Genomic DNA, 23,132 nt, shown 5'->3' with positions numbered 1-23,132 from the left:
AATTCTAAATATAAGGACTTTTGAGAAGAGAGATAGACAGCCATAAATATTATTACACTTAGCTACTACAAACTCTCATTATTCATTTCAGGATTAGGAAATCCAAATTTCATTCAAATTATGCCCTACTCAACTCATCACTTCCTCATTACCAACACTCAGTGATTAAGTTTAATGCCCTAATTTACATGAAAAGCAGATCACCTCAAGCATAATGAATAATCACATACATATACAACTCAGTAAACCATGTGCTTTTATTACCAGTGCATATTCATAGAGAAAACAAAGTTGTTTGTATTGGTGTGACACAAACAGCGTAAGGGTAAAATGGGCCTTTGACTCGTTAAAGATGTCTGGGCTCCTGTTTGGCAACAAGTCAAACATCAGATCAGGTGCATGAAAAACAGCAGCTTCCTGGTTGACTTGACTGGTGAAAGCAGGTCACATCCTGTAGCTAAGAAAAAAATCCACACTGGGGAGGGTGAATGTTGGTGTTCGGGTATTTAAGCACAGTGCTGTGGGTAATTATATCAGACCAGGAAGTTACATTCTTCCTGCACCCGTCCCTCTTCTGCTCTGGCACCAGGCTTTCATATGACACAGAATGAACACTGGGAGGAGCAAGAGCAGCAACAGCTCTACTGGTACAAGTTTTCTTATGGAGTCATGGCTTGATGTAGTGCAGGCAGAAACTCAGATCTAACAGCGTTTTGTTAGATTGCTTAACAGACAGAATCAGAGGCGAGTGTTTTCTAAAGCGAAGCGTGGATGAGTTTGCTGGCAAATGCCATCTAATAAGTTATCATTTAATACTTTTGTAACTGTTTCCTATGTGAAAGAAAGACAAACAAACAGACAAAAATGGTAAAACAGAATTCATATTCCATCCCAATATTTTTTATGGTCTTGGATCCAGCCTACATTTGTACAACGGTTTTCTCACAAGCTCCCAATGTCTCCCTCAAAATCTATGATACCATCAAAGTATTTAAAGTTGTCCTATTGATACAGTGACCTAATTTGGATGGATTTCCTGAGATATTTGTATTATTTCTAGTTTGGATCTGTTAGCACTTCAATGAATAAAGCTCTTCAATTGTTAAAGGCAAAATGATCATTCTATGAACCCATATCTTGAGCCATTCATCCTCAGCAGAGAAACTTAGAAAACTCTCTTTTTTGATGACATCCCAAATGAAAGTTAAGATGGGTTTGAAGCTTTGGAAAAGAGCTGCTCATGTGCCAAAACACTGATCTAAATTTTTCAGATGTGAGGGGGGGGACACTGAATTCTGCTTTAAGGTGGAATTTCCCTTCAAGGTGGAGGGATAAAGTGTGAAGCTCAAATGAAAAAAAAGCACATCAATTTAGAAAAATAATTTGTAAATGCTGAACTAGTGTATAAAATAAAATAAATTAGCATTTTTTTTCATTTTGTTTGTTTTTTTTCCCTTTAAAACAACAGATATTAACAAAAATGATTATTGTGCTGCTTACATTAGCAATAAATATGACACACTTCTTCTTTTAAGCATGTGCTGGGTATGTCTCAAAAGCACACTTTTTAACAGCTGCCATACACACATGTTTAAAATCCTGGAATCCTTGACTGCTGCTCTCTGAATAGCCAAAAGGCTGTGTGTTTCAAAATCATAGCACATACATACCGAGTCATCTAATATACACAATATACATTTATGTATGTACAGTACATACAGCAAATCAATGCACAGATGGTGGTGACATTTGTATGTGAGATGTCAGTAAATGAGAAATTTTACATTTCGTTGCTAGAGAAGCGTAGCGCTGTTCATTTCACTGTAAGCATTAACTAGTTCATGAGAAAAGCAACCGATGGGTACACTGTGTTGTCGCCTAGGCATTAAGATAAAATAAAACTTCATGCATTTGGACAAGTTATGGCTCATTAAATACTTCAATCTATCTCCTACCCTGTCCGGTCTCACAGAAAGTGTGGTGTAATAATACAGTGTTCAACACACAATAATGCTTTCGCACATTCTCTAAAACCGGTCCATAGCTTTATGTCCATTACTTGTCCCAAGGACGCTACGTCACCCAACTTTAAAATCAACCTTCAATACACATCATAAAGAGTAAACACAGGTTCAGACACTTAATCATATCCGGGAGATCAGCTGATGTGCACATCAAAAGGCTGTATTGGAAAGGTCATTGCACCCTGTGGAATACATTGGTTGTGTCGTTGTCAGTGCTTGCAGTGGTGAGGATGGCTTTCTCGGGTCTCTACTGCAGGTAGCGGTAGACCTTGAAGCAGTGGTTTCCAGAGTCTGCCACCGCCACATGACCATCAGATGTGAGGGCCAGGCCCTGGGGGCCATAAAGGGGGTCCGCTGATGTGTTGATGTAGGACAGGAAGGACCCTGAGCTGTCGAACACCTGGTTGGTAACACAGCATAAAAAGGGACAGATTGGGTTAGTGAGTGACATACTCACAAGTTTGCTCTCCGCATTCAATGCCATGTAGTTTTGTCAGGCTAACCTGGATCCGACTGTTACCCCAATCAGCAACAATAATATTTCCATTGGCATCCACAGCCACGCCTGTTGGGGCATTAAACTGTCCGTTCCCCTCTCCGTGGGAGCCAAATTTAAACAGGAACTCCCCATCTGCATTGTACACCTGCAGGAGAGATTAAACAGGAAAATGGGAGAATGACACTCTGCTCTCACACATTATAAAAATATGGACACACATTATAAAAATAGGAAAATAGGAAGCAAAGCAACATAGCCAACAGCTGTTTACTTTTTAATTTCTGAAATCGGTTTTTAGGTGTTGTTTGGTTGTGCTGCCTTTGTTTTTGTTTCATTGAAACTGAGTGATTTTAAGTTGCTGTATATTATTGTTTTTTTATAGGCACCCTGGAAAGACTTGCAACATCATTGTGGATAGAAAAGGTTTGCTGTAGCTTTGGCAAGCTAAACTGTTTTTCCTGAAAGCCATTTATTCACAATACTTCCAATACAGGATTACTACAATAAAGAATGTACACACATACTTGCAACAAATCATACCTTTACTGAATGGTTATGGAAGTCTGTTACCACAATTTCATTTTTGTTATTTACAGCCACAAAGTGAGGACCTGGAAGCAGCAGAGGAGACAGAGGAGGACAAAGGAGAGATGCGTCATCCACTGCTTTACAACACATGAGAGGAAGTTCCGCACTATTTTTGGACTTTGAAAACAAAACACACAGTGGTCACAATGAGACTCGGAGAGTTGACGTGGGACAAGACGTGAGACACGACAGAGCTGATGCATCAACATGTAAAAGAACAGAGATTTATTTCTTTAGTTCACACTCACAGTGAATTAATTACTTACTGAAAACAGGGCCAGATTTACTAAGCTTTTGTTCCAGTGCAATGTTTGCACCACTTTTTTCTAAAAGAAAAGAAAAGGTCCAAGTGAGAAATGAAATTGAAAGAACGGGTGAGTTTCAACTGAAATACTGCTGTCTGTGCAACAACTGAAGCCAGTTCAATGTGGGATTCCAGTAACACAAGCAATTCTTATTAAGTGTTATTTTGGGCAAAGGCAGGAGGAGCACCATCACATCTTTTTCATGCATTAGTGTGAATTATGAATTCTTGCTGGTTTACAGCTCCGCCTTGCACTGTGATGATCAGGTGTTTGTTTACAGTTTAAGGTTGTCAATGCAACAATAAAGAATCATTAACTGCGCATTGACCTCCATAATTAAACAAGCAGCTACACATGCATACATTAGGTAGTTAGGTGTGAAACATGCTGATCGCTAAATAAATACATTGTTTTTTTTTTACAAATAAACATTCCTGTAAAGAATCAAACATAAATAAAATCTGTAAATCTGGCCCAATCATATGCCCTGAAACATGAAGCATCATCTGGTGTGCATCTCAGTCGTTTCCTATAAGAGATATTATTAATGAAAGGATCAAACTGTAGGTCACTTGAAGTAGCACACAGTTACCTGCAAAGTGTCTGTCTGATGTTCCCCTGGCTCCGAACTTCGTCACCAGCTTCCCATTTGATTGGAAGATGAAGACACAGCAGGCCTTATTATCAACAGTGATGATGTGTCCGTTCTTATCCACAGCCACACCTTTCGGTCCCATCAGTCGTCCAGCACCAATTTTGTTCTGTGACAGCCACAGGGGAGGTTTGGTTATTCATTGGAAAACCTTAAGTCGTACAGTGAAAGCATGTTTTTGCTTGCCTGAGACCATTCACCTTGAACTTGCCATCCGAGGAGAAGATGCTAATCCATCTGTTGTCGTAGTCAGCTACGATGATGTCACCGTTCATGTCCACTGTGACCCCTGTGGGGCGCTGCAGCTGCCCTGGTGAACGACCTCTGACACCAAACCTCATCTTAAACTGCCCATCATTTGAGAAGACCTGGACAAAAAGAAAATTCAATTACTCCACAAACTAAACAATGAAATAATTCATTACATTTTTTTTAATTGCAGCTCAAGAGAAAAATACACACTGACCTGTATGCACTGGTTGTTGCTGTCTGCCACCACGATCCGACCATTACTGGAGGTGGAGATGCCCTGTAGGTTGGTGAATTCTCCTTTATCTCGCCCTCTTGTTCCTGTCACATCAACAAGACATTAGGCTGCTTCAGAGTGTAGTTCAGCTGTACTTCACTTAAAGTATCTCTTGAAATATTTAGCTCTTACTTGGTGTTTGAACAGACAGATGAAACAGAGGGAACTATTTTGTGCCACAGAGGGAGTCTAAAACTGAATACTCTGCATCATCAGGTACTCAAATTAAAAACATCATGCAGCTCAGACGGCAGTTCCCATAATTAACTACTGATGTAGCCACTTATTCAACCCACCCACTCTGTAGATCAGCTCATCCTCTATTGGGTTTTCCTTTTTCTTGGTGGTGCTGTACATGCTGGAGGGCCTGCGCACAGCCTTCTGTCGAACATGGCCTCCTCCTCCACTCGGGGATTTCACTCTTCTCTTCACATCGTCTGGTGACTGCAGGACATCTGACGCTTTGACAGCACGCAAACGGTATGGACTCCCCCTCACAGGCTGTTCATATAGTAGCAAAGAGAAGGAGTATTCTCCCTCTGAGCGGATGGTATATCCAACTTCATAGGTGCCATTTTTGTTGTCCACCACCTCAGCTTCATTGCACACTCCATCTGCAGAGATAATCTCTGCCCTTAGAGCAGCATTACCAGTCTTCACCAGTTCTCCATCCTTATCTTTAGTAGTGACCGTGACGGTGGTGTGCTGGCCGACCAGTGCATGTCTCAGGCCTTCACCGGTGGCAACACTAGTATGGCCTACAGCCCCTGTTGTGATCAGGACTCCCAGGTTCTGGATGGAGCGCCTCAGTCCATCCGTCTCGACCTGGCATTCCAGATGTCCATTTTCATGGGGATATTCGGGAAAGCTGTGTCGCGCCAGGGCGCTGACCCGCTCACCCATTTGTTTCTGGACCAACAGGACCTCAGTGGCACTGCCATGGCTCAGGGCCTGCTCTGTGAAGTTGCAGCTGCTTTGAATGTTTTCTTTGCCCTGAAGCAAAGAGGTCAGCTGTGCTTGAAGCACCTAAGAATATCCAAAGAGGCAGAAGCAGACAGTCAGTGATGCATGTACTAAAATGTGGAACATTGCAATAAAATATGGTCTAGACCTGCTCTGTTTGAAAAGTGCCTTGAGATAACGCCTGTTGTGATTTGGCGTTAAATTAATAAACATTGACTTGACAAATGTTCAATCTCTACCATTAAAAGAAAAAAATTGAAAGAGCTCTGACCTTCTGCTTAGTGCTGCAGATGTTTTCCACCTCAGTAATGAGAGCAGTCTTGCGCTGGTGTAAGGCCTTCTCCAGCTCATCAAAAGTGTCACTGATTTCAGTCACTGCCTCATTTTTCCTCTCTGTAAGCTGCTTGGAGATTTCATTCACAAGCTCAATGGCAGCCGTCAACTGAGGTAGTCTGTCAGATGAAAGCAAGAGAAGAGCACAATAAAAAACTTTTAAATTAGCTAATTCTTTGCAGCATTTCCAAGATCTTTTCAAATACAATGACATGATCCATTATGGATTACATCTCTGAAAATTGTACCTGTTGCGCACAGTGTCCAGCTGATTTTTAAGTGCTGACTTATGTTGTTCGAGCACATCCCTCAGAGGAACTGTCACATGTTCCCTGTGTTCTCCTTCTGTACACTCCAGACACATGGCTGTTTCACACGACTCGCAGTAAAACTCCATCACCTGCAGATGGTGCAGTGGAGCAAGAGACAATGGAACGTCATATTTCTGTGGGTTAATTTGTTTAGATTTCAACACATATCAGATAAAATATTCATCATATACATCTTGTAAAAGCAGACAGTGTTTTCATGAACTTGGCGGTTGATCTCTAACAGATTTTTACCTGTTATATAACACCCTCTGTCCTTTTGTTTTAACTTACCTTGCCCTCATGGTTGGGGCAAGAGAGAGGCTGACAAGCTGTGGCTGCACTGGCTGACTCAAGAACATTGCAGGCCTCAGGTCGGCTGCACTCTGGGTCTCGCTGTAATACCTCCATTAGGTTTGTGATGAAGAAATTATTCTGCAGGGCGGCCACACCCTTCTCTGGCAAGATAGAGGTCTGTCTGCATACTGGGCAGGACAGCGTCAAAGACTGGGGAGGGATGTAGTTCTGTAGACATCTACACAGAGACAAGATGCAAAAGAAATGAATTACAGGGCTGAAGCAGCAGTTTAGCACCTCTTTCTTAGAGGATAAGGGCCGTCTGGTCCACTTTTTACTGGGCACAACAGAGCACCAAATTATTTATAAGAACTGCAAAGCAAAGCTGTGGAAATCAGTGCTTGCTGCCAACAATGCTGTGCCATAAAGTATGCTGTCTGTTTTCCTGCAGCCAAGTTCAGAGTGGTTGGTGCCTTACATCATGCAGAAGCCACAATGATGAGAGAATAGCTGGTGTAAGTGGCGTGATTTTGGGCCATTACACATAACATCTTTAAGCATCCTGTTAATGTATCCCAGTTAATGAAATGAAGTGGAGTTAATACAAAGAACTATATAATGCATTAAACTATTAATATGTCTTTTCCTATGTGCTCTGCTTCTGAATTAAGTATAAAAAGCATAAATTCTAATACATATTGTCCTAAAATGGTTAAAAGTCTTTCATCTTTTAATTTAGCTTGAAAACATTTTATTGCTTTACTGTTTTTTGTTTTCTACTGTAAGTCACCTGAACTGTACTATGAACTGTACTGTATGAACGGTGCTGTGCAAATAAAGCTTGACTGATTGATTAAGAGCTTACTTCTCACAGAAGGTGTGCAGGCAGGGAAGGACCTTGGGGTTGTGATAATGGTCCAAACAGATGCTGCAGACCAGGAACTGCTTGTCTATCTGCCTGACCACAGGGCTGGTGCTGCCAGTCTCTCGCTTAGCCATAGTGACGGACATTCAAAGGGGGCACAGGGACCACTTAACCTGCACACACAGGGAGGAAGAAACAGGAGAAAGGTCAGGAAAGCCTTGAGGAAACATTCAAACGAGGGCAAGGGTGGGGAGGGCGTATTTGCTTACCCTCAGCATGAGCACAAGGAAGAAATGAGTCATTATGCTGTTAACATTATGAAACCTCATCCAAGTCCTGTATCTGCTGGCATTTTATGCCTTCCCTCCCTTCTGTTTGTAGGATGAGCCGCTTTCTTTTTTTTACAAACACCCGTATTGCCAGAGGTTGTTTAACTTTTTAAGTGAAAATCCTAATCAAGTTAATGCAGCAGAAGAAAAATTAATACATGTGATAAACACCACAAGGCAGAACTCTCAGCCAAGACAACTATGCAGTCTAGGAGCCAACATGTCTGTGTTTACAGTGGTGCTAGAGGTACAGTATATGTTATGCTGTCAACAAAAAAAGTGCGTAAGTAAGTTTTATTCCTGACATTATTTTACCATAAACCATGCCTTTTGTTTTATGAGTGGGTGCCTGCTGAATCTCTGTTCAGATGGCAGATTTGCTGTTACATGAAACTGTATCACTGGGTCAAGCACAGATTATCTCAGTGTGCCAATGGCATGTTGTACATCTGTCATATTGTAAATAAGCATATAAAGGATTTCCATCAAAGACACAGACACGCTGCTTTAATGTGGTCAATAAATACTGCTGACAAACCAGCATCATGAATTTCCACTAGGGGATAAATAAAGTATCTATCTATCTATCTATCTATCTATCTATCTATCTATCTATCTATCTATCTATCTATCTATAGTTTATGTAATATCATTCCAGCCATTGGTCAGTTTTGGCGGTTATCTTGTATTGTAACATTACTTAAGTACTTTTGTTCAATTCAGCTGTACAAAATCAGAGACTAGTGTTTGTGTGCGTCAAGGCTTTCTCTCAGAGATCTTCTGTCTTCTAATACACCTTTTGTCAGTGAACTGAGTAAAAGCATCGCAGAGAGCACGTCATTAGCCATTAGCTCTTTGTAGTTTTCTCTTCATTTCACATGCTGCTCTTGTTGTCACTGTCCCCGACTGTAATGCACCATCCTCTTATAACCTTGAGACTGCATTGTGCCTCTTGAATGAGATGAAGTACTTGTACGGTGAAAATTCCAGGAGTGGTGTAAAACAAAGTCTGTGTCATCACTGGCATGACGAGTACTGACATGCTGAATTACTGAAAAAAACTCATGCAAGGCACATTCATTTATCATTTCAAACAGAAAGCACATAAATTTAATAATAACTGTCAGGCCCTAAAAAGTTGAATGTATTGCTCTGTAAAAACTTTGGATGCTACGTAGGCTGACTAGGAAGCTACTCATCCTACACACAGCTGGTTTCTCTTTTTCCTTTGTAACAGCAACATCCTGCCTGATTATGGTTTTGGGATGTGGACCTTTTAAAGTATAGTCGTGGATGCTCATACATTCTTCATAATGGCTCCAACCAACAAAACAAACAAACACTGGAAGCCATCATCTCCTGCAGCACATTGTGTCAGTCACTGTTACTCGGAGAAGGTTATCTGCACTATAGTGAAAAATCACTTCCCGAACAAAGAATATAAAAACCATGGGAACTTTCTGTGAAAAGGTTAACTTGCCTACTTTACATTCATATTTATAGCTTTAGATATCCCACAAAGACACACTGTGCTTGAAATAATTGTGCTAATATAATCAGTTTGAGGCTGAGAGCAGTGGAATGTAACAACTTGAATTGTGGATTTCACAAGTGTCATTTTTGACTTGATTTATCTACAAAGGAACAAACCTAAAAGTGAACTTCAATTTGAGAAAGGATATTATCTTTATTCCAAAAACAGGCTTGTGGATCAGAATATAGTAAATCATCAGTAACTGTAAAACATCATTATTCAGTCACTGGTGATATATAATATTGATGTAGCAGAGAAAGGATTCAAGAAAAGAAAAAGTACATCATATGGATAAGTATATGGATATGGATGTGGAAAGAAAATCCCATTTATTGCAACTGAATACACCTCAAGGACACAGACCAGGCAAAAGACCAGCACATTATAAATTATTCTATCAACTGAGAGAGATTCACTATTAGTTTAATGTTACATAACTGCAATTAATAACCCAGCTAAAAGCCATCGTCTAAATCTAAGTAATCCTAAGAAAACACACACAAACCTTTCCTTAAAGAGCGATGTCAACTCACCCATCACATCTTCATGCGTCACAGCCCCGTGACTGTACAATTCTTCAGCCTTGCCTCATCTTTGATCCACTGATCCACCAGCAGGATTTATAATCTCTACTTTGAAGTTGCATCTTCACAACTGCTCCCCCAGTCTGACCCGGGATGGTTCAAATTATCAGGCCTGCACGACATCCAGCACCAAGAGCTAAAGCTTCCCACAGTCTGTCTTTCAGCTCCGAACAGTGCCTTGACAAATATAGCTAGGCCCTTTTTCTTGAGAGTAAGGAGAGGAAGCTTTAAAATACCACTCCCCAAATTCCTCCTAGTTCCTTCCCTTGACTCCCAGCTGGCCGAGTTCAGGCACCACCTGTCTGTCTGTCTGCGGGGAGATGAAGGGGGAGGGGGGGGAGTGACGGTGAGCTGGGTTGCCTGTCTCACATGAGCTAGCAGGCCTCAGAGGCAGCTGTCCCTTTCTGCGAGCTCTAACAATGGCATTCCAGCTCTACTCACAGCTCACCACCCCACATCTTTTCCTCCCTTCAGCTCTCTTCCTCCTTTCTCTCGTCTCTCTCTCAGTCACATAAATGCACTCATAGTTAGCAGGCCTGATCTCAGTCCCAGACATCTTGCAGATGGGGATTTTCTTAGGCACGCTGGCCCCATTGTTGCTACTTGCCAAGTGATTACAAGGCCTACTGACTAAGGAGCTCTGCCGAGCCCTTTCACTGTCCACACAACCAACCTTTTCCCCACCCTCTCTGCCTTCCCCCCCCTCCCCTTGTCTCCCCTCAAAAGCCCTCCCCTATCTGGGCTGCCTTCCCTTCACATGGACACTGAATTACAGCAGCTGAACGGTGACATCAGGAGGAAGCTTGAGGAGCCAAAGCCCTCAGGCTCCTCCCATCTCGGCTGGCTTCCCCCCCTATGCTTCCCTTCCTCCCTGCCTGTCCGCTCCCTCAGCAGCCCTCCTCAGCTAAGTTCCTCCCACTCGCCTCACCACAGAAAGAGGATCTTTCTTTAAAAGCAGTCACCCTTGGTAGCTGTGCATGTGCTCGAAAATGAGACATATTATATGAGCAAAAAGAACAAATATAAACAGAAATAACTGCAGATGGTTTAAATATGAAACTTTACAAGCCTTTGTGGCAAAGCTCTAAGGGGCTTAGTTATTCCCAGATTTACATGCAGCAAAACCTTCCTAAGACTGATAAATCTAAAAATAACAGAAGTATTAGAGTGACAGTAGAGTACAGACTGCAGACCTAAATCATACTGCAGATTTAGGTGTAGACTTCACTGAATGAGGCAGCATGTGACCAGATATCCTCTTCAAGGCTTTGTCACTGGAACTGTACGATCAGCACTTCATACGGATGAGGTCAATCATCCAAGTCAGCGTGCAACAGTGATTTTTCTCTCCGCACTGTATCTGTCACAGTGCAACATGATGCCTGCAGGAAATCCACACAATGTGAATGTTTGTAAATTCGGCTGCAAAGCCCCTGCCACTCTCACCTTGCATTACAGTTAAGTGGCTTAACGTCCTCCTGCAGGGTCAGACCCCGTCTGCCATCTGGATTAGTGTGTCTCGCAGACTCCGATTGGCACCATCAAGCCCGATCAACTCCAATCTGAGTTAGACCACATGCCTCGATACTGTAAATGCACATAAACTTGGCCTGGCACTACCTGAGTGCTATTACCAGTGAAGCAGTGACGTCCATCATTGCTTGTTCATGGACCAGACTATAAGAAGGTATTCCATATTTGAGATGAGTTGCTTGTGTGCTAAACATCTTTCTCCTGACAGGGACTTGCAATATGAATAGTTTAGTTGGATTTGAGCAACACGAGCTCACGTTGAGAGAGAACATTGCTCTCAGCTTTATCCGCTTGGATTTCGTCGGCTGCACAAGGGTAGGGATACTATCCATGCTCCACTCTTCGTCACCTCTCCCCTAAAGCACTGTTTGTTTTTGCAGTTGCGAGATGTATATTCCTGGACTAGAAAACTGCCATGCTTTCTGCAAATCATCACTCTAAAGCTTCTTTGTCCTCCATAATACAAAAAGTAGTGACGCACGCTTGCTAGTGCCGTACATTTCACTACCATGTAAAGTGAAATAAATAAAAGAAAGACCTTTTTTGGCCTGTGACTAATGGATAGGATGAGTGATGTTATCTTTTGTGGATGACAAAACGCTCCACTTAGAATCACCCAAAATTTGTCAGACTGGATAACAGACGATCTACTTCTCTCACCCAGTTTTTAATCATTTATGAGACCTATTACATAAGATTCTGTGGCGAGACCATACAAAATACAGCCTCTTGGGTAAGTCAGGCTATTCCCAAAGTATGAGCCCTTAAAAGTTTTTGATTACCAAAAAGTAAGTAAAATTAAACTTGCTTAATTTCAGCTAGTTAAAAATCAGTTTAATATGAATTTAAATGTTTTCTTTATTGGGTCAGTTCATAAAAGTAAATCCACAAGATACAACCCACTATTTATTGCTTTTTTTTCTTGATAGAAAATTGTTCCTAATAAAAACTGTTCACAACAACACAGGATTATCTTGACTAACGGGGAAATGGTTCTAGAAAGAAATGTTGCTGTTGCTGATGCTGATGCTTTGACCATTACAAGTTAAATTCCATTCACTCCATTGTACTGGGAGTGGTGACAGGCAACTTGGCTGATGAAACAAAAAAGTCTAATGCAAGCGCTGGGTATAATTGTTGATCAGTGATATCATTATTATAATATTAATAAGGATATTGTCTGATATCTCTACATATCATGTTAGCATGCAAAATCACATGCAAAATTATCAAAGTGATATTCAAAGCAATTAACTGTGCTCCATAGTTATCCACATGTCCATTAATATCATGTGCTTGTGATATTATTTCACAGAAAGCCAGTAAATTGCAATGGATAAGTTGTAAACTGGTCCTTCAAGCAGGCTGTAATTTGTAGATTGTTAAAATCATTCCCCAGCTATGACTATTCAGGAATCCAGGATGTTTGCACTTCAAGGCCCATAAAAGTATTTTTCTCTTCCCTTCCTCTGCTCCTGTTTGAGTAAGAGGCAAGAACCTTCAACTGCATCTAGTATCTTTAGTCTGTGTTTCAGTATTATCAGTTTACTATTTTTGTACTTGTGTTATATTATGTTCACCATTATTTCAAAGAAGTCTCCCCAGTGATATCTGCATTACATGTCACCACAGCAGTGATGACATCAGACTAACAGACTTAAGACTTTTCCAGCAGTTTATCTCAGCAGTCAGACCAGTAAACATGGGCAAAGGTTCAGACCTGAAGTGGGAAGTGTTGTCCCTTGATGATGTGCTGTCAATACTGTGTTTAAATAGAGACTGTACTTTAAGCTTCCATCCACATCTGTTGTGTCACCACGCATGTGTCACCATGCAGTAATCGTCCCTGTGTACTCTCGGCCTATGCAGAATCAGCCTAAATCTAATTTGAACAAACTCACCATTACTGATTAATTTTGCAAAGTTTTAAGGAAGCGTGTAGAGTGCGATGAAGAAATTTCTGTGTTCGACTGGGAGAGGAGGAGAGGAAGGAGAAGAAACAGTAAAAGTGAGAAAGACAGCTGTGTACCAGAGACTTTAAATGAGCTTTACCACAGGGACTTATTACTGTCCATTAATTACATAAGACAAACAACATGTGAACTCCTTTCCACGTTACTGTAAAGGTCACATCTCATCTGCATTGCTGCAAATACTGTATCTTATCTGTTTGAGATTTAACCATCCATATGATTTACTCAAAAGCATTCTGAAGATTGTTTTTTTTTTTTCTCTGGGCAGTAAATGTACGAACAAATGGGAAACTTGTGATCATTATGTCAATTTGCAGCAATATCTGATGGAATCCAATTCAGACACAGGTCAAGCATAACTGATTGCATTGTCCAATTTGTACTAACATTAAACAAGCCAGAGAGCCCTTGTGCTGTTTAGAACAACAAGGCTGATGTAGACCTGAACCACGAGAAATCTAGAGAATCAAATCTCTGAAGGTACATCTCTGTGTTTTGGAAAGTGTGGAGGGGCTGCTGAGGGGCCAGCAAGGGTGCCTGGCTCTATGATGACTCATCAGTCATTACTCACACAACACAGAAACCTCTGCTCGTCAAACTAACAAGCTCCCATTACACCTCACTGCATCTGATGAAGGAATCTGCCTCAATGCATCAGTCTCTGTCAGAACAGTCATGGCAGTGGACATTGGGGTTTCACATAATGAAAGAAAAACAGTGTGTGGACATAATGTATAAGTCTCAACATAAGGCACAAGTTGAACCACTGCTGTTGGTTTCATGTTATATTGTTTTCCTGGAGTTCATCTTACCCATAAGTGGGCTCAGTGTTTGTATTTATATTCTATGCTTGCCTGACTTCCTGAGTCTGAGTGCGTAGGAATACATTTGCATGAATTACTAATGCCCAACTACAATTTGCTGACAAAATCTGCACACTGGAAACATTCAAAAGTGTAGAAACTGACTCGCACTGTGAAGTTTAATTACTTACTATACTTCAAAAGGACTAACACTGTAGTCATCTTATATCTTTTTCTCTGCTGACATGAGATTGATAAGGTCTGACAACTAACAAGTGAGGATGGGAGAAAGTGACCACATCATGTCAACTACAATAGTCAGCAGAGTTTTTAATCAACATTGACACAAAGAGGCAGTCAGGAGACATCTGGGTCTCTCCCTGTGAGCCCACTATCACAAAGGCTGGCAGAAGACAATGTGGCGTGCAGGCAGTGTGTATGCAGGCACAACATGCACTGCAGATTTTATAAAAGGACGATCGGTGCACAGGCACAGGCTGCTGTCTGCGACCCTTGTCCACCTGCAGTAAGAGCTATAGTGACTGTGGTGTCTCATATGATGACTCAGATGATCACATAATGTCTGGTACATGCAGTCCTGCCCGAATACACTGGCAACGTTTAGCTTGACTATTTGATTGCCGGTCAGTGTGCATTATGAAGAGTTGGTGGTGTTGCAAATCCTTAACAAAATGTAAATGACTTCACAACATGACTAGTAAATATTCAGAATGTGTAATGAATTGTTTGATGATGGTTTAGTGAGCAACACAAGTGTGTAGTTTGATGAAATGATGAAATGTACTGTATTAGTGCTGCTGCTCCACTGAGCAACATCGTAATGAAGAAAAATATTTAAAAATATATGTGAGATTTGTGACATTTAAATAACAAGGATTTGCGTTCATTAATTGTAATGCTGTCACGTGTTAAACACAGTAACTATTAATGTTAAAAATGGCTGTCATTTTGTCATTCCTGGAAGCACTGCATCATTTGTGTTCTGCTTACCATGCCAAATACTCAGAGACATAAAACAACACACTTTGGTGCTGTGGTATTGATGTGAAGTTTAGACTAAAAATTATTGCTCTGCAGCCTCATAAAAACTCATCTAATATTTATTTAATCCATTGTGTCACGTCTGATGTGACTGCATCTTTCTTCAAAAGGTTATGATATCATTATGATGCCACAGGACTTGAGGAAAATGACCTCAACTTCTGAAAGTGCTGACTTCAATGAAAATGGCCAAGCCATAAACAAGTGGTTCAGGAAAATCCATCTTGAAGGAGGGAAAATGACAGAGTCAGATGATTAGATTTGATGAATCTTGAGTGTACACACAGTATAATGAGCAGAATACAATCAATGCTACAATCAATATGGATATGCAGTTCGTGGTCTGAAAATGAGCCATGAACCATTTTTATTAAGGGGGAGATTTAAAACAGAAATAATAGAAAAATAAAAAAACAGTATGTTTATCATTATTCTTTACTTTCTCAAAGGCTAATTACGAAGTTATTACACTGCAATAAGGTTAACATTAGTACCTACAGTTCAGTTCAGTTCAGTTGTTTGGTTTTCTATAGACCTTATGGTGACAAGTAGTAAAGCTCAAGTGAGTGGTATAAAGATCCACACTCATGTTCTGTAGTAAATTAGTTTAACGAGACAATAAATTTTAAATTTAAATGAGGAGCCAGATTAATTATTTCACTTGAAATTGAATTCAGTTATATTTTAATTTCAGTTGCACAGGTTAAGAAAATAACCCCAGTAAAATTTATTGTCACAGGCCTCATTCACACAAGGGTGATACAATCTGCAGATGAAAGTCATTAAATCACTGAATATTAAGGACCAGGATCAAATTATCTTGATCAATCTAACTATTTACAACCAATTAATCAATCTGCCTATCTTCTCTTTTGCATGGGTGCAGAGGGAATTGATTTTGACATCAAGTAGGGTTTGTGCTACATCTTTATTACTGCCACATGTCTATCTTTGGCCAAATTAGTATTCAAAGGTCATTCTGTATCTGATCACTGGTCACAAGCTCCACTTTGACAGCCTACACTTGGTTATTAGTTCATTTACAGAGATGTGTTCAAACAATTCTTTGTGTACTAAAACTGTGTCTGGGCTGCTGCTGGGCCTGACTACTTAAAGAACACTGACATGATCTGAAACTCTAAGTCCATGTATTAGAAACTGAATTGAACTCCGAAGCCCTAAGACAGACACGTTACCGCGGCTAATTATCTGCCCTCAGGCAAAGCATCCAGGACCGTCTGCAACCTCGCTGTGACCCAGAGCAGGCAGCCAGCAGAGCAAAACCAGCCAAACATTTTCCATCAGCTGCACTCATCCAGCATGTGACTTTTGAGATAGTTTTACACAAAGATGGGGATGAGCCATCTTCCCGAACAAAAGACCAATCAATAAGGAACCACTGAACCATCTGCTCATAGACTAGGCCAGAGGTGTTAAAATGATGCATTGGCTGTTGCTGCAGTACAATGCAACACACAGAGTGACATAAGCAAACAACACGCTGATTCACATGTTCCTCACATAGCTTCCCAGCAGTATACCCCATACAAATTCAGATCAGAAAACCAGTGAAAGATCACTAATCCTCTAAACAAAAGAGCATGTATGCTTGCTTACAGAGCCCAGCCCTCAGACTGCAGCAGAGATGCCCACCTGCCATAGAGCGGCAGCCAGGGCTGCCTAGGAGCTAAAATGGAGAAGTGTGTGGGCTGGTTGAGGAAGCATTAAAGAATCAGAGCAGTAGACTTTTTAGTGCAACAGTTGCTCTTAAACGAGGCTGGAATAAAACGCATTTACTTCATGTTTTCCATGACTGATGTATAATAAAAATAGAATATATCACAACACCATGGCTACCCCATGTCTGTGATTTACCAATGCACAGATGCTGGATGGGACAGAGTAATCAATTATTCATCTGCTCCCATCTCAGTCATTGTATTATTGAGGATCTTCAGATAACGGCACAAACAAGATGAGAAAGCAGAAATACGATTCCATAAAAAAAACAAAAAACAGTGAATGACCGGATTGTACTCACATGTATTCCCAGCAGGAGGGAGTGGAGTGTCAGCATTGCAGGCCGTGGAGAAATCTTCCCATTGTCAGTGTCCCAATCCTCTACAACAGAATCCACAGACCAGGCGACAGAAAGGAAAGGGCAGGGTCTGTCTGGGAGAAGAAGGGGACAGTAAGGAAGAGGAGAAGGGAAAGGAGGAGATTAGGGGAGTGGTTTACATGCAGTATTGGTCAGATGGCTGATGGGAGGAGTTGAGGAACCCAATAGCATATGGAGGGGGCAGGGAATATGCAAAAGAGTGAAATCTCAGGAACTGACTGAGGGATACAGTCTGTCTGGTGCAAAGGGGTTTGGCTTCCTTAGATACCACCCAGTTCCCTTAAAAGGACAAAGGGTGCAGTTTATTACCTTAAAGCTTTGAATTATTAGGGTACAAAGAATTATTGGAGCGTAAAGACAAAAGGTATATGCCACTGAATAAAACAATCAGGCAAAACCAACTGGAGTTCAGTGCCTTGAGAGTTTCACAGCATGTTTCATGTTATATTTTCTTAGAACTTGCCTCATGAGTTTCTCGCATTTTTTTTAACAGTAAACAGGGAAATTGCTAATCACTATGTAGAGTCTATGACGGCAGGGAAATGAAAGGGTTTAGGGGAAGGCAGGGAGGTGGGTGTGTGCAATCAGCAGGGGAGTCCTGCTTCTTTGGGTGGAGTCAGGTGGTGGTATGGTGGTTGGTGTCAGGGCACTTGATGAGTCTATTTGAATACATATTAATATAGACTGTGTGTGGAGAAGTGCAAGAAAGGGATATTTGAAAAACAAAGCAATTACCTCAAGCTTAACCTCTATGGACACTAAATCTTTCTCTCTGAGGGTTTTGTTGTGGTGGAGTGGGGGATGGGTCAATATAGCTGCTCTAGGTAAAGACTTACGAGAGGGAGGATGGCAGCGAGAGGCATGAATGAAAAAAGATGGAAGTGTGTTGTAATGTGGATGCACTGTGTGAGGCTGCTATGGTGGTGCAGGCGGTGGGGAGTTTGTTGGGGGTGGGGCTTGGGGTGAGGGGCAAACACAGTCATCTCTGGGTTTTAGTCTGCAACGTGGAGTTGCCATGGAGACTGCTTCCATCGTCGTAGTTTAGTCAAGATGGCTGCGGCAGTCTGGCAGTAGCAGTAGCAGCAGTGAGCAGGTCACACAATACAAACTGTAGGTAACTCTCACTGCCAAGACTGACACATCTTGAATAACTTATAACAAGGTACATTTAATAACTGAAGAATCCAAATTTCTAACTCCTTCATCACATATTCACCACAACATTACAATATGTCAAATTTGCATGGGAGAAATTAGTCTTTGTTTTAATTTATTGGGCCTTCCCTGACAATTCATTGAAAAGATTTTCTTCATAACTGCTTTTACTGGAGCAATTGATAATACAATAACTGCTATTGCTAGCAATTATTTGGTAACAGACGCAGTTATATACAATTAAAATAATAGACTGTGTTACAGCAGGCGTATCATTTTTCAAAAAAATATGATGTAACAGTGATCCATCAAATAACAAGATACAATGTCTGCCACCGTCATTTGTTATAATTAAATCGGCAATTTAAAACATGTTCCACAACTAATAAAGAAACACTAACAGCTGACATAATAGTGTCATTATGCTAGATCTATTCCTCACGTCAGATGCTATTTCTGTAGCCCTTTGACAGTTCATTTTAAGATATTTGAATGATTTTATGGCTTGTGTCCAAACAAAGATAAGAAGAGTAACTCTTCTTTGTTTCCTCTTTAAGATAAACTGAACTGAAAGGTGTTACATAGCTGTGTAGTCTGCAATTCAGAAGCACAGTAGGAAGAAACACTGCATTTCTGTTCAAAATTACAATGATAAACCATCCTTCTACACAAGCTCATCACAAGTGGAGTAGACATTTTAAATGATTTCTGGACTTCTACCTTGGATAGCAGCCTGAGGTTATTATTAAAGTATGCTGTCAACACATTTAACAAACCTATTAAACAGAGCTGTATAAACATGTAGTTGATATCTTTATTTCATAATATAACTGCAAGATGTGAATAGGTGGACAGGAGATACCTATTTTCGCTCATATAGAAACTTGTTTGTGGAATTTGTGTGTATTTATGCAACGCTCCCACTGCCACAGTTACAAAGAACAATTTGACAACTCACAATTGAGTGAAAATACTCTTTGTATCGCTGTAATTTCACCAGCATCCAGATTATTGCAGTTGGTGTTTAAATGAGAGCACAACTTAACAGAAGGTCATAGACATAGTCCTGAAAAGTTATCCCTGGTATCAGCTGTTAAGAAATGCCAGTAGTTGAACTTACATTCTGAACTCTTACATGTATTGGCACAAGCTGTGGCCTCAATGACCCCTCGTATCTGCTCCCAGCTTGTGGAGACATTGGGGTTGTAGCCTGGCAGTGCCACAAGCAGTGTTTAGAGGTAAATACAGGCAGGTTGGTAGTTTCCATCATAACAGGCCACAAGGTGCTAGCCCTTTAACCGACTTGAGATCAGCACCCTTCATTTTGCCACTGACAGTCCATAGTTCAGCTCTGCGCAGATACAGGCTGTCTTTGTAACACTGACCCATTTAAGACTTTGAAACAATGGCTGAATTGAGTAAGACCCTGAAAGCATCCACGGATTTCTGCATTTTTGATGTGCCTCTGTGAGAACAACAGAGGATGATAACAAAGAGGAAAACACAAAGATTCATAATTGCAAAACTGAAAATAACAATGTTGTATTCAAGCATACAGTAGTCATTTATCAAAGTATCAAAAATAACAATCTAACCAAGATTTTAAAACAGTTTGATTACTCTGTTGTCTTATCGTCGCACTCAACATTCACCAACTGGTGAGGACAATGTCATACTGTCAAGGGAATTTTATCACATATGGATAAAAAGTTACGACAAAATGCTTTACAGTGAGTGTGTCCATCTCTCCTTTGTTGACTAGACAATATACAGATTTTCTGTACAACAGCTTACCATTTTACAGTCATATTCTGCCATCTAGTGGTACAACATACAAAATACCTTTTCCTCAGCAAAAACTCTCCAACAACATTCCCAGAACTTTTCTGTCTCTTTACAACCTTTACAACCCATTATCAATTTAAATAACACTACGTCACCACCACAATGGTGTTAATTACAAGTAACAGTTAGATGCGCTTCCCTGACTTTAAATTTCATATCTTTGAAAGTCTATACACTAGAATCGCTGCCCTTACGAACAGTTTCCTTGCTGTTTGGCAGTTTGCTCATATCTCCAAGGCGCTTAAAAAAGTTAAAAAATAGTCCAGAGGTCTCAGTCTTAATCCATGTACTCTTGTGGGGAGTATTTTCACTATTCCTCTGCAAGTGGTTGCCAGGATCCATTGATTTGCCCTCTTGGCTTTGCTCCACAAGCCTTTCATCTGGAGCATGGGCTGAAGAAACATTTGTCTTGCTTTTTTTTTCTGCTGATGGAGAATTCTGGTCTTGAGCACCAGAGTTTTTAAAGTTGTGAGATACATCATGAAAATCAAACACTTGTTTTGAGGGATTGTGTTCAGCCCCCTCTGTTGACGGTGTCCCTTTCTCTCCTGCCACAGGAATAGGAGTTCTGATTGGAGGCTGATCACGCAGATTATCTTCCTCTTCCTCTGTTTTCGGGACTTTGGTAGGCAGAGTATAGCGGCGGCCAAGGTTACGTTTTGAGGTGGACGGAGGATTGAGCAAAAATTTGACCAAATCTTCATTGGTTGGGTCTCCAGGATACCGCTCTGTGTCCTCATCAACGGTGCGCTGACGAGGCAAGGTGGTACTTGGACCAGGAGATTTCGGATTTTCCAGAGAATAGTCCCCGGATGAGACACTGCCACGGCTGTTCTGAAAGCGCAACACTTTCTTAGATGCTTCACGCAACTTTTGGGCCTCCTCCTCATTATTGTCCTGTATATCTTCCTCATCATCATCAGTGGCGTTTGAGAAAGTTCTGACTGAGGAGGAAATGCTTGGGGTTCTTTTGGTTGGGTGTGAGTCATCTTTTCTGGAAGTTTTCATCTCTTCTTCATGCGGAAAGCCACCTTTTGCCTTTCTCTCCTCGCCGTTTGATTGGGCTTTGATTTGTGAAGAGTTTTCTGTGAGTTCAGCTGCTGAATTCCACTCTTTTCTGCCCATCTCCTTAGCTCTGAATAAGCCACCTCTCTCACCTCTCTTTTGATTTCCAGTGGGGACATTTGCCAGCAAGGTAATTTCTGATAAGCTCCCATTGTTGGGGCTTCCTCCCGTGGGGCTCCCATGAGTGGACGAGGGTTTTCCAGATCTCCTCCGAGAGATACGATTGGTAAGGAAGCTCTGTAGGACGGACTCTAATGCAATACCATCCATTTCCTTGTCTCTACTGGAACAAGTAGCTGTGGACCTGCGCTTAGCAGCAACTTGTAATCTATCTCTGTGTCTCCGCTTCACGTCGGCCATTTCTCTAGCCTTGTTTTCCTGCACAAAAACACATAGTTGATGGATCAATCAGGAGTTGGGTTTTGTTTTGTTTTTTTACCTCAGTTGATGAAAACATGCCAGTATATACGCTTACCTGCATGGCCCGCAGAAATCTTCCACAAAAAGAGTTGAAAATTGAGCAGCATTCCTCCAATTTGAACTTGTTTGGGTCTTCACAGAAGTACTCTGCCACAGAGTTACTCACTGATTGCAATTCCTGTAGATCCGTCTCCATTTCTGCCAAGCAGACCTCAGCTTCCTAGATGGAGCCCAAATACAAACATTAGAACATGTGATCACCATTAAAATTCAAACAAACTGGGCTGAATTCCCCAACAGAAGGCTTCCTCACCTTTACAAAATCCTCCATCTGTGCCTTTAGGTCTTCCTGCTTCAAGGTGTCCGCATTGGCATCTCGTACTCTCTTTACCAGTCTTCCAAACTCTGCTTCCACATCACCTTTATTCATTCTAAGAGAATAAAAAATGATCAATTATGACAGCATAGCAATTAAAAAAGAAGTTTAAAAAAGGATGAGTGCCTTTAAAACAAGATTGTTTACCTTGCTGCAGCTTCAATGTGTTTGAGTTGTTCTGGAAATTTAAGCAGGGCCATATCTGCTTTCTGAGCTTGCTGTGGTGAATATGAAAGTTTGTATAAAAATCACATTTCAACACATATATCTAAAGATACATTAAAACAAACTATAGATTGCAATCAGATCGAAGTGATAAAAGATACTTGCCATCACAACATAATGCATTAGGTTCATTCCAGGTTTGTTTGCTTTGGTGTCTGCTAACTTCAACAGAGAAGCCATTCGGAAGCCAATGGCACTGCCTGCATAGCCACCCTGTGATCAAATCATAGAAAATAAGACTCAGAGATGCAAAATCACAAAAGGAAGTCATCTAAGAATCTACTGTCACATACTATAGACTCACAGCATTCATGTAATTTCCAGTCTTCAGCACCAGGCGAATGACAGAATGGAGATGATCAGACTCCAACAGCTCTAAAATAAGACACAAAGGGTGAATTCTAAATCCAAACTCTATTTTTTGCTCAAAATCTCTTATGAGTCTTATCTATTTAAAATCCAGGAAAGCACACAATACCCTTTCCAGCAGCTGTCAACGTGCCAATGAAGTCTTTCATTTCTTCCACGAGGGGGAAAAATTCCTCTTTGAGCACTAAGCTGCTGAGACGCTCTTCATAACTAACAGACACAAAGTTTCCATCATTAATAAACCGCCACTGGTATTTAACACATGCACCACTTGGAATTACAGGTGGCTCACCTGGGAATTTTGACCAGCATTAGCATGAACAGATCTGCTTCAGGGAGAGCGGAGTGGTCACCCTTGAAAGTGACCAGCTGCTTCACCT

The 23,132-nt window shown here is 41.0% G+C and overlaps 1 protein-coding gene and 1 pseudogene across 4 annotated transcripts in view; both read right to left on the bottom strand.

The window, feature by feature from the left end:
• Nucleotides 1-239: 239 nt before the first annotated feature.
• LOC111657809 (tripartite motif-containing protein 3-like) lies at nucleotides 240-17,356 on the bottom strand. Of its 3 annotated transcripts, none has more exons than XM_023410126.2 (13): nucleotides 17,220-17,356; nucleotides 7,361-7,533; nucleotides 6,493-6,733; nucleotides 6,139-6,290; nucleotides 5,829-6,009; nucleotides 4,891-5,620; nucleotides 4,535-4,638; nucleotides 4,269-4,436; nucleotides 4,009-4,177; nucleotides 3,378-3,437; nucleotides 3,064-3,134; nucleotides 2,528-2,668; nucleotides 240-2,424 (listed from the first exon to the last, which is right to left on the bottom strand). In XM_023410126.2, exons 2-13 carry the CDS (start codon nucleotides 7,504-7,506, stop codon nucleotides 2,272-2,274), a joined length of 2,316 nt encoding a protein of 771 aa, XP_023265894.1. In that variant the 5' UTR covers nucleotides 7,507-7,533; nucleotides 17,220-17,356; the 3' UTR covers nucleotides 240-2,271. The 3 variants fall into 3 exon arrangements, with proteins under 3 accessions (XP_023265894.1, XP_023265895.1, XP_023265896.1); XM_023410127.2 differs by lacking the exon at nucleotides 17,220-17,356 and adding an exon at nucleotides 9,757-10,464; XM_023410128.2 differs by lacking the exon at nucleotides 3,378-3,437.
• A 1,245-nt stretch (nucleotides 17,357-18,601) lies between these two features.
• Nucleotides 18,602-23,132, bottom strand: part of LOC111657800 (uncharacterized) — a 7,667-nt pseudogene continuing 3,136 nt past the window's right edge. The window contains exons 4-11 of the transcript XR_015437496.1: nucleotides 23,045-23,130; nucleotides 22,862-22,962; nucleotides 22,688-22,758; nucleotides 22,489-22,596; nucleotides 22,306-22,376; nucleotides 22,096-22,213; nucleotides 21,838-22,002; nucleotides 18,602-21,740 (exon numbers count right to left, since the gene is read on the bottom strand). The product of XR_015437496.1 is annotated as an uncharacterized LOC111657800 (transcript). The remainder of the gene's footprint in view (nucleotides 21,741-21,837; nucleotides 22,003-22,095; nucleotides 22,214-22,305; nucleotides 22,377-22,488; nucleotides 22,597-22,687; nucleotides 22,759-22,861; nucleotides 22,963-23,044; nucleotides 23,131-23,132) is intronic.

Source organism: Seriola lalandi, unplaced genomic scaffold (genome assembly GCF_002814215.2).
Source record: "Seriola lalandi dorsalis isolate HSWRI2012SDOR001 ecotype SW California unplaced genomic scaffold, Sedor1 jcf7180002054413, whole genome shotgun sequence".
NCBI lineage: Eukaryota > Metazoa > Chordata > Actinopteri > Carangiformes > Carangidae > Seriola > Seriola lalandi.
The sequence above is the reverse complement of the archived record's forward strand: the minus strand, read 5'-3'. Positions and strand labels throughout refer to the sequence as shown.

What these genes read in the sequence shown, in the direction of transcription:
- LOC111657809 (XM_023410126.2), bottom strand. Translation starts at nt 7,506, where the DNA reads ATGTCCGTCACTATGGCTAAGCGAGAGACTGGCAGCACCAGCCCTGTG. An exon ending in TGAGCTGATCTACAGAGTGG is followed by an intron (nt 4,639 to 4,890) that starts GTGGGTTGAATA and finishes TTGATGTGACAG; the next exon opens with GAACAAGAGGGCGAGATAAA. An exon ending in TAAATCTGGCCCTGTTTTCA is followed by an intron (nt 3,135 to 3,377) that starts GTAAGTAATTAA and finishes TGCTGCTTCCAG; the next exon opens with GTCCTCACTTTGTGGCTGTA.